This window comes from Leptodactylus fuscus, chromosome 2 (genome assembly GCF_031893055.1).
Source record: "Leptodactylus fuscus isolate aLepFus1 chromosome 2, aLepFus1.hap2, whole genome shotgun sequence".
Classification (NCBI taxonomy): Eukaryota; Metazoa; Chordata; class Amphibia; order Anura; family Leptodactylidae; genus Leptodactylus; species Leptodactylus fuscus.
In genome coordinates this window covers 200398419-200410452 of record NC_134266.1, presented here as the reverse complement: position 1 = coordinate 200410452, position 12034 = coordinate 200398419, and the positions used below count along the sequence as shown (strand labels likewise).

General features: G+C 40.7%; 1 protein-coding gene across 1 annotated transcript in view; it reads left to right on the top strand.

The window, feature by feature from the left end:
- PIBF1 (progesterone immunomodulatory binding factor 1) overlaps window positions 1-12034 on the top strand; it is a 115269-nt gene that overhangs the window by 91204 nt on the left and 12031 nt on the right. The window contains exon 13 of the mRNA XM_075265419.1: window positions 6199-6283. Within this exon, the coding sequence (XP_075121520.1) occupies window positions 6199-6283 (85 nt within the window). The remainder of the gene's footprint in view (window positions 1-6198; window positions 6284-12034) is intronic.

Sequence of the window (12034 nt, the reverse complement as noted above, 5' to 3'; positions counted from 1 at the left end):
AGTTAAGTTAGATGGTCGCCGAGCATGGACAGCCCGCTTCAAATCATCCCACAGATGTTCAATGATATTCAGGTCTGGGGACTGGGATGGCCATTCCAGAACATTGTAATTGTTCCTCTGCATGAATGCCTGAGGATTTGGAGCGGTGTTTTGGATCATTGTCTTGCTGAAATATCCATCCCCGGCGTAACTTCAACTTTGTCACTGATTCTTGAACATTATTCTCAAGAATCTGCTGATACTGAGTGGAATCCATGCGACCCTCAACTTTAACAAGATTCCCGATGCCGGCATTGGCCACACAGCCCCAAAGCATGATGGAACCTCCACCAAATTTTACAGTGGGTAGCATGTGTTTTTCTTGGAATGCTGTTTCTTTTTGGACGCCATGCATAACGCCTTTTTTTTATAACCAAACAACTCAATTTTTGTTTCCAAAATGAAGCTGCCTTGTCCAAATGTGCTTTTTCATACCTCAGGCAACTCTATTTGTGGCGTACGTGCAGAAACGGCTTCTTTCTCATCACTCTCCCATACAGCTTCTATTTGTGCAAAGTGCGCTGTATAGTTGACCGATGCACAGTGACACCATCTGCAGCAAGATGATGCTGCAGCTCTTTGGAGGTGGTCTGTGGATTGTCCTTGACTGTTCTCACCATTCTTCTTCTCTGCCTTTCTGATATTTTTCTTGGCCTGCCACTTCTGAGCTTAACAAGAACTGTCCCTGTGGTCTTCCATTTCCTTACTATGTTCCTCACAGTGGAAACTGACAGGTTAAATCTCTGAGACAACTTTTTGTATCCTTCCCCTGAACAACTATGTTGAACAATCTTTGTTTTCAGATCATTTGAGAGTTGTTTTGAGTAGCCCATGATGCCACTCTTCAGAGGAGATTCAAATAGGAGATCAACTTGCAATTGGCCACCTTAAATACCTTTTCTTATGATTGGATACATCTGGCTATGAAGTTCAAAGCTCACTGAGGTTACAACACCAATTTTGTGCTTCAGTAAGTCAGTAAAAAGTAGTTAGGGGAATTCAAATCAATAAAATGATAAGGGTGCCCATACTTTTGCACCGGTCAAATTTTGGTTTAATGCATATTGCACATTTTCTGTTAGTACAAAAAAACCTCATTTCAATCCTGAAATATTACTGTGTCCATCAGTTATTAGATATATCAAACTGAAATGGCTGTTGCAAACACCAAAATATTTAGAACAAAAAATGATTAAGATTAATAGGGGTGCCCAAACTTTTTCATAGGACTGTACAAACTCCTTGCAGATGTATTTTTGCCCTTGGCAGGATTTGAACACCAGGACTCCAGCGCTGCAAGGCTGCGGTGCTAACCACTGAGCCACCATGTGGCCCCCTCTAATTAGATAATTAGCAGAAATAATCTTTCATGTTGTTGAACCGTGACCCCTTTACCATTATCTTCAATGAAAAAAATTGGAAAAAAACTTTTATAATTCCCTTAGTCTTAAAAGGGTTGTCCAAGACTGACGCAAAACTCATTTGGTGTCAAGGGTGGTGTAAAACAAAAAAAAATAGTACTTTCCTAAATCTGGTCCTTGTTTCGAGCCTCAGGTCTCTCCTTCCTTCTCTGCCATGCACAGACTGCCCAGACCAGAAGTCCATTGGCTCGGGTGACCACTGCAGCCAATCACTGACATGTCGGGTGTTAGTGACGTATCTGTAATGACATCAGCAGTACCCAGCATGTGACTTCTGAGGCCAGTGATATTCTTCAGCAGTCACCTGAGCCTCTGGACTTCTGGCCCAGGTAGTCTAGTGCAGCAGAGGGCTTGAGAAGGGCCACCCAAACTGAGGGCCAAGGGTCGGGGAATATCACTTGTTTAGTTTATTTTACACAACCCCTTTGACTTGAGTAGTGCATGCTGAGCTACCCTGAAGGCAGTAATGCTGCAGTGACCATGACTGAATTGTAAAGTCCGGCAGAGTGTGCTGCTTGTATTATTATTATTATAATCTTTATAAGGACTATTTTCGGGTCACATGGCGCCCAGATGTTACTCCCCATTGCCTGTGGCTCTTTGGTCATGTCTGAGGGAACATCGAGCATTAAAGGTTGTTTTCCATGAATCAGAAGAAATAATGAATTAACTTTTTACTTGCCATTTTACTTGGTTGTACAGAACTGGCATTGCTCTTCTCCATAGACTTTCTCTAGCACCTTTAAGCTATTGGGGCTGAAAAGAATGATGATTTTCTATTCCTGGACAATCCCTTTAAATAAAGAATGGTGGTATATGTGAGATATATATTAGTGTTGTACTGCAGTAATGACGTCATGGAAACAAATACTACGGTACATGTATGTTGTCTGTGTCTACATATATATATTTCTTCTTTAGGTTTGCACCTTTTATGGTTCAGTCAGATCTGGAGGAAGCTGCTACTAGTTGTCTGTACAGATTATTGTGTGACATGAGGTCTTAGTGAGAAGAACACGTCAGAAATCTGAGCACCTGAGGAAATATGTAAAACAACAAATTCCAGTTACCATGACACCTAAACAGAAGGTGTTATTTTTACCTGACACAGTAAAAAAGCGGCTTTCCCAGAAACAGAAACCTCAATTTGATTATCGCAGTCATTGTAGAAGGACTGTGTGTTCTTTCATTTGTGTTTTATTTGCCAATGTTAGTCTAAAGTCACATGACCGTGCAAATCAGCTGTGTGAAATACGTTTTTTAATAGACGTCACGTAACAGCATTAATTTCACTGTCCATGAATGGCGCTGTTCACATGACTATTATGTTTAAAATATAACTCTGGTCCTATTTTAGGCCGTATTCACAAATCCCTCCTCAAGTACATTTCTGGTGCGAGGCTGCCTGTGAAAAATGGACTTGTTTCACAGCCATTTTAAACTTCTTTCGTTGCACTTAGGGCTAGTTCACACGTGAGTATAAGGGGAGGTTTTTGACAGCGGATTTCGCGTCCAAAACCTCCCCTTATAATGGTGGTCTATGGAGACCGCCGGGCTTCTGTTCTCCGCTAGCGGCGAGCTGCTGCTAGCGGAGAAAAGAAAGGACATGTCCTTTCTTCAGGCGGAAGCCGCGCTGTCTCAGTCGCGCGGCTTCCGCCCCCCGCAGCTCCCTCCTATGTCGGCTCATTCATTTGAGCCGACAGCAGAGGGTTAAGCCGCGACAGCGATGGTCGCGGCGGGCGGGTTTTGACAAGAGAGAGACGCGGCTCGCCGCGTCTCTCTCTGTGTCAAAACCCGCGCGGGCAGTTCACGTGTGAACTAGCCCTTAGCCTTATTGTCGGACATTATTGTAGCACTTACCTCTCCTTGGCTTGAACTAGTCAAAAGTACTGTGAATGGGGTGCACTGGCATGTTTAAAAGAATACATAGTGTGGGGAATGTAGCTCGGCAGAAGAAGTGGTGCAGACCCTGTCAAAATATGCAGGAAACAAGGGCCACACGGTGGCTCAGTGGTTAGCACTGCAGCCTTGCAGCGCTGGGTCCTGGTGTTCAAATCCCGCCAAAGGCATAAAACCATCTGCAAGGAGTTTGTATGTTCTCCCCGTGTTTGCATGGATTTCCATCCCATATTCCAAAGACATACTGATAGGGAAAAATGTACATTGTGAGCTCTATATGGGGCTCACAATCTACATTAAAAAAAAAAAAAAAAATATGCAGGAAACAGGTTTATTTAGAAAGAAAAAAAACAGGAAAATAAATAAACCATGATTTCAGGCACAAAATGAGCAAAAATAAAATACAGCTTTAACTTCAGTCAAAAACAAAACAAAATCCTGCTCGTCTGAGCAACTAACTAAACAGTAACAATAAACTAACTATACGTGTGGCTTACTAACAGCCACATGAAGAAACTAATATGCACAACACAGTCTCTCAGGGTAATAGTACAGACCCAGACACCTCTTCTCACTCCCTGGATCTGCCCTGAAGTGCAGGCTCTGCAGCCTTTTATGGGCTATTAATGAGTCTTACAACCCACACCTGGGGTGAAGCCTACTCCAGATCTGCCCTGGACCACACATAGGTCAGAAATCTGGGGATAATATAGCTGGACTCCAGCACTTTGTCTGTCGCCTTCTCACAATAGGTAAAAAAAAATATCTATTGGGTGATAAAATGTATCTCATCTCAGTATTTTTGAGAGACCGAAAACATTGGTAATACTATCATCTTCCTTTCTGGTCGAGTGTGTCCACACAAAACGGATAATCGGAAGGTTTTTCACCATGGCATTGAGGTGCACTGTTGATAATAGCATTAAAGTAGATGAGATTCTGCAAAATCATGTCTATACTCTACAGAAAAAAAAAATATTGCATGGAATGACTGGAATTTCAGATTTGAAATCCACACTATGTCCAATTTATGCTTTGGATTGTGTGGACTGAAAATGTAGTGGCTCTGTTGTAGAAAATCCATGCTTTATATTAACCCATAGTGCCAGTACTATATCGTATAGAACCATATTGAGCACCATGTTACTGACATTACTGTTCCCAGTAAGCACTACCTTACTTGCATTTCCATCAATGCGTCTATGGAAGAATATGGTCTGAGATGTGCATGCCGTCAGTAAAATGCAGAACAACCATGTTTGGGATTTATATGATGTAGATTCTGAATTCAGTACATACAGCATAAGCCTTTAGTCACATTCTCAAGACTAAATGAAAGTGATTTTGTTTAGACTAGCTTCTATGCGGGTATTTCTGTTGTGTATGTATATATCACTTCCCCCAAACCGGAGCTGCATGGGCAAAGAAAGTGACACATTGTGGCCACACTTTGTGATAGGCGGTAAATGTCTCTTATTGAACTTTCTTGTCAGAAAATCTTGGATCTGCAATAGTTAAACTGAGACAGAAGTATAATATGTGTTTCTTGCAAGAAGAATTACGTGTTTAAGGTCACGCCTTCTGAACTTAACCTTTAGCCTCCCTACATGAATAGTCTTTAATAGTGTGCAGTATACAGATGTTGATATGTGGAAATTCGGGACTAATAAAGAAGTATGGTTTTTGTATTACTGTAGAGCCTTAATGTGAGTCTTCTGCAAATTAAAGGAATTGCTCAACTGATAATTTTATTATTTAATACTGATTGGGACCCTTAAACTGAAAACTCGCTTCTTCCTAGGCCACAGTTTCCAGCAGTGTCAGATCCTTTCACCGTTATACAATTGTCTGCCGCTGCAGCCAATCATACTCCTCAGTAGTGACCTCTTTACAAATAGCTTGTGACATGCTGTTTCTGAAGAGTTGATCAGCGTGTGGTTGGTTGCAACAGCCACCAGTATACAGACAAACATAACTATACGGAGGCTTTGAGTGTGGTGACTACCAGTTTGTTATATTTAAAGAGGTTGTTCGGGCAAAATAATTATTTTTAAAATAGACCAGGTTACATGAAAAAAGTTAAAAAAAAATAAATTATACTCACCAGTCCCCAGTACTCTGGTGTCTTCCCAGCACAGTTAGATCCTCCTGATCTGGCGTCTCCTCAAAGTAAGGGTCCATTCACATGGAGTAAACGTGCGCTCATTTTGGCAAAATACATGTGTAAAAATAAGACTCCCATTGACTTCAATGACATTTTTTACACGTGTAAAAAAAACACGTCAAAATACACATGTAAAATGTAATTGAAGTCAATGGAAGTCTTATTGTTACACATGTATTCTTTACATGAGTATTTTGCCAAAATGAGCGCGCGTTTACTCCGTGTGTATGGACCCTAAAACTGCTTGCCAGCTTTGACGTCTCGGATCCCTTCTGCTGATTGGCTTCAGTGGTTTCAGCAGTCTCAGGAAGAAACCCTGGGACATCAGAGGTAGTGACGTCAAGACAAACAAATCTAAATCATTACAAATTTAGCAGAATTTCTCTAAGCATGTTAGCGATCAGTCTTGTGTCCATTTTTCTGTATGACCATGACTGCAGGAACTTTCTGTGGTCAGAGATCCACTCATCATTTCCTTACTACCGACAGATTATCAGGTACTCTGCATATAGGAGATGATAATCTGGCCACGATAATTGAGTTTCTAGTAAACCCCAGACCCTAAAACGTTCCTGCATTCATGGTCGTATCCATTGGCAACTCATCAAGACATTTTATTCTGTAAAATTTCTAGTTACAAAGTATACTTTACATAAATGTCTTCATGTTTTTCAGTAAGTTAAATAAAGAAAAGTCTTCTCTGCTTCGTATCAAAAACCAAATGGCGGCAGATTTGGAAAAGCTTCTAAATCATCAAGAGGTACAGTTCTCATTTTCGGCACTTTTTTGCTCAGGATCATTGTTTATATAATATTTACTCTGGTATATGTCATATGTAATGGAACTGGAGCACAAATACAATGTCCAACAAGTAACATTAATCGTGTAATGACTTCACCTTAGATACAGATATCTATCACTTGTGTAATATTGTAGCTGGAAATATGTGATTTTATTAGTTATGGCTGCCCACTCCTGGCACAGACAGTATAAGGGCTAGTTCACACGTGGGCAAAGGGGAGGTTTTTGACAGCGGAATTCGCTTCAAAAACCTCTCCTTTAACATGGTGGTCTATGTAGACCACTAGCTTTTTTTTTCCTCCTAGCGTTTTCCGCCTGAAGAAGCAACATGACCTTTCTTCAGGCGGAAAACGCCTGAAGAATTGCATAGAAGTGAATGGGAGGCGAAAACCGCGCGGTAAAAAACCGCGCGTTTTTTTACACACAAAACCGCGCGTTTTTTTGCAAAAAAACGCGTGGTTTTCGCCTGCAGTTTCTATAGCACATATAGGAAAAAAAAACCCTAGCGAAAACCGCTAGCGAAAACCGCGTCAAAAACCTCGTCAAAAACCGCGTGGAATGCAAAAAACAGCGTCAAAAAAACTCCTCGAGGTTTTTTACCTCGCACAAATAAGCTAGGCGGTTTTCACGTGTGAACTGACCCTAAGTGTATTACTATTATTAGCAGTATTCTCCATTGGGTAGATGTATTCTAGTTATATATTTAGTAGATCTCCTATGTGGTCTTGAATGACCGATAAAGTGAAACTAAAAGGTAAGTGAAGGAGCTTTCGGTTACATTGCGAAATTTTCCCATCACTGTTCATTGATCTAAAGATAAAGATGAGATAAAGCGCTTATGTGTAGGTAGATATTTCCTTTAGTTTTTTGTTTTTTTTTGTTCCTAGTAATCTGGTAAGACTAGCTACATATGCATGTATTTTTTAACTCTTTGTGTGCTTTATACTTTGGATAGGTTTTACCAAGGTGCTAAAACATTTTGAACGTTTATTTTTTCTGGCGTTGTATGATATTGTTATATAGTAAGGGGTATGGCCCTACTCATTCTCTTCAGTCTTTCTGCAGCGTTTGACACCAGAGAACAACAACTCCTTCCCAGTATGCTCCCCTTTCTTGGCCTTGAAGACACCGCTCCCTCATTTTCCTTCCTAGCTTTTCGTTTAGTATATCATTTGCTAGTGTTATTTCTTGTCTTGAAGTTGACGTTACTTAGTGTCCATTCCTAGGTCCCCTCCGCTTCTTCCTCTGCATTGCCCCTATTGGACAAACCACCAGACAGATTTGAAGTACCATCTTTATGTTAATGATACCCTCCACATTGACGCTGGTCTGTCTGCTGTTGCTAACATCATGTTTTCTCTTTATCTGATATTCAATCTTCCAAAAACTCAACTACTTGTGTTTCCACCATCCACTAACCTGTCTAAACTAAAATATTTATTTCACAGTTTGCGATCTTACCATAACTCCTAGGCAGTATACTTGCTGTCGTGAGGTTATATTTGACTTAGACATTTCTTTTACCCCACATATTCAATCACTTCCATGCTCATGTCATGTTTCACCCTTTTTATCTTTCGAAACATCAAAAACCCTTATTATGCTCTCCCTCTACAATACATCCTCAAAGCAGCAGCCAGAACCATCTTTCTGTCCAAGTACTACACAGATGCATCTACTTTGTGCCAGTCACTGCACTGACTGTTCATCCATCACAGAATACAATATGAACTTCTTATATTCACCTGTTCATCCCTTCACAGTGCTGTATGTCCTTACATCTCCTCCCTTGTCTCTGTTTACCACCCTACTTGTCATCTCTGTCCTGTCAATGACTTTAGACTTATTATCTGAACAGAAACCAATAAATCATATATAATCCAAAATTCATCTTTATTAAACCCTGGACTCTGACCTATCCTTCAAATCGCACGTTCAAACCCTCAACACTAACTGCCGCCTCCAATTCAAGAACATCCCTCAAATACGCTCCTTCCTCACCCCTGAAACTACTAAAACGCTCGTCCATACCCTCATAATCTCCCGCTTAGATTACTGCAATACTGTTTTCCATGGACTCCCAACTAACATGCTCGCCCCCCTCCAGTCCACCCTAAACTGCGTTTCTCGCTTAATTCACCTCACTCCTGCTCTCCATCGGCGGCTCCCCTCTGCCAATCTCTTCTCTGGATACCTATTGCCCAACAAATAGAATTAAAGCTACTAATGTTAACATACAAAGCCATCCACATCCTGTCCCCTCCATGTATCTCCAACCTAATCTACCGCTACCTGCCCACACGTAACATCAGATCCTCCAAAGACCTCCTACTCCACTTTACACTTATCCGTTCCTCACACAACCTTCTCCAAGATTTCTCTCGTGCATCCCCCATACTCTGGAACTCATTACCAAGACACATAAGACTGACCCCTACAATCACAGGATTCAAGAAGGCCCTGAAGACTCACCTATTCAGGAAGGCCTACAACCTCCAATAACACTACTATCCCCGCACTGCCATCTGAACAGTCCCTCTCCTCACCTTCTGTCTCTACCCTCTTCCCTCATAGATTGTAAACCCTTGCAGGCAGGGCCCTCTACTCCACTGTGCCAGTAGGTCATTGTTTGTATCATGTCTGTTTGTACATTTGTGTACTGTATGTAAACCCTCAAATGTAAAGCACCAGGGAATCAATGGTGCTATATAAATAAACAATAATAATTATTAAACAATTAATCCATTTCATAATGTTGTTAGAAAATGTATATACATCCTAATCCAGTTTTCAAAACTTTTCTCTAGTTGCACCCATTCTTTGGAATGCTCTACCCTGAACAATCACATTAATACCCAACATTCACAGTATCAAAGTGCCCTAAAACACATCTATTAGGCTGAGTTATTACACATTTCCTCACATTAAGCTAATGTTTCTCACCAACTATCCTTTCTACTTCATGCCTCAGGACCCAGCCCCTCTATCCAAAACCTACCCTGTACTCCATTCACTTGTATCATTGACAGATACCCGGTGTTGTCTGGCTCATACAGATTATTGCAGTTCAGTCCCTTTTAAATTAGTAGACTTAAACTATACCGCTATGCTTGTATACAATGTGATTGGCACGTGGTGAAAAGGCTGCAGTTGTTTTGCGAAAGCCAGTCTCTTGACACAGTTGATTGGCTGGGGTGCCTGAGTCAGCCCCCCCCCCCCGGTGGACTATGATGACCTACCCTAAAGATAGGTGATCAATATCTTAATTCCAGAAAATAGAAGACATTATGCATTTTAATTATCTATGGTCCATGACTTTGTCAAACTTGAGTGACTTTCTTATTTTGAGTATAAGAATCAAGACTTTCATTGACTACAACAAGGAGGGGTACAGGGTGGCACTTTACTGGCTCAAGTTGGGTGCACGTTCACCAAGGCAACTGACCAAACTCCCAAAAATGTTTACTCTGAAAAATGTTTTTGTGATGGCATTCCTTAGCATTATCTCTATGGCATTATTGACATTAGTCACATCAAATAAGGAAAAGGGTGTAGAATTCAGTTAACCATAATTGCAACATATCGGGATGAAGTCCTTTCATCAGGCATAGGTCAAAGGCTGCAGGTTATAACGGTGTCACATCTCAGGAAACCGTGCGGTCCGTGCTCACCACCAACCACGGGCCGATTCCCCTGCCTCCAGAGACACCACATAGTTTTACCCTTCAGCCTTTCACCTATGCCTGATGCAGGGACTTGATCCCAAAACATTGCAATTATGGATAATTCTATTGAATAGCATATTCCTTTTTTGATGTGACTACTATCAATAAAACTTTATGCAGATAATTCTCTGGAGTGCCATCACAAAAATCTTGTTCGTTGGCTGCAACCCCCTTTGAAAAATATAGCAAGTAACGCATCAGAATTCAGTCTTTTGTTATCCCTGACCTCAAGAAATATGGCGTTACCGAATTACAAACATTTTTTCTTTTAAATACAAAGGAGCACTACTAAAATTTGTCAGATCACCGCCCAATGAAAATATTTTATGAACATATTTGGCATCTATTTTATTGGTGTCAGCCCTAAAGCTGTTCTTTTGTATTGGCATTTCTTTTATTTGTCTCAGCCTTAGAGCTGTTATTTTTTTATTACTTTGTTTTTTTTCATCGTCTTTACATTACGGTTATGAAATTCTGTTGCTTGCCTGAATCACACATTGTACTGTATGTCTAGTCATGCACGTATGCTGGTCACAGTTCAGAATGAGGGGACATTCACACGGAGGAAGTTGGCGCTAATTCTGGCGCGATAACTCGTGTCAGAATCTGCGTAGAAATAAAGCCCCCTATTGACTTTCAATCGTTTCCGTGCGTAAAACAGAACCCTTTGAAATCAATGGGAGGCTTTATTTCTGCGCAGATTCTGACGCGAGTTATCGCGCCAGAATTAGCGCCAACTTCCTCCGTGTGAATGCCCCCTGACCAGTCTTGGACAAAGAAACTGAACAATACCTTTTACTACCTAGATCCTGTTATTTTGGTAAAGCCTTAGCGTAAGCAAGCAGGGCCGGAAGAACATTAAAATTCTGTAACACTGAAGAGATAACTGTAAAGGACAAACAGAATATTTCTAGAAAAACTTAGTGTATTTGGCAAAAGGTCGAACATTAGCCCCTCTCTAGGAAAAACTAAGGTTTTAGTTCTGGCCCAAATATGTATTTTAACTTGAAGCAGAAATACTCAGACTGATATTATATTTTATTTTGGACAAAATTCACTGGAAAAGCAACTATTCCAAAAAAAGTTAAAAGGAAGAGAGTACAACCAGCAAGTTGAATGAATAGAGGTATGAACATGAAGGCAACTTGATATCCAAACAAGACATTCTGGAAAAACAGCGTTAAAGTGGTTAACATCAACCATAGTAGCCCATACACACTTGATGTATATCAGCTGAACCTGCCAATTTCAATACAACTAGCCCAGAGCTATTTGAAGTGTATGGCTGGCTTAAGAGCTTAGAAGTATCCATTAGGTAAATGTATGTTCGTAGTTCTGAATACTGAAATGAAGGATTCATTTCCTCTGGGTATTTCCTCTGGGAGCAAATCACTACAGCCACAAGATTGGGTCAGGGACCTCCTGGAAGGAGCTGCTAGAAGCGGGACTCACATCTATGGGACATTTATGACATAAAAGTCCCAAATGGGAATACCCTTTTAGGAGAATATCTGTTAGAATAGTACTATAGAAATTAGGCAAACGCCAGGTCGTAGCGTGCCATCATTCACTGCATAGAATTTTTTTTATCATTTACAATGTCTTCGAAAAAAAATCACTGTAATCTTGAAACTACAGTATTGTACTTGTATGTGGCAGGTTATCAGAACATTACATTTAGGATCTGTACAGTGGCAGATTTTACGAAAATAAGTAAAAAAAAAAATCTGCTTGTGCAACTTGATTTGCTAGACGGCACGTCATTACTCATTAGGCACGGCTGTCTGTAGAATGTTGCCAAAAGCTATACTTGAAGGGGTCAAATAGGGATTTGGAGGAAAGCGAGCAAAATAATTAGTTTTCTGTCATACGTATAGATAGAGAATATGACAGTGCAAATGTGATAATTTGTGGAGATTAGGTCTTTAGTTTTTGGTGGGCGACAATAAGATAAACTACATTGCAGTGTTACACATTCTGGAAAG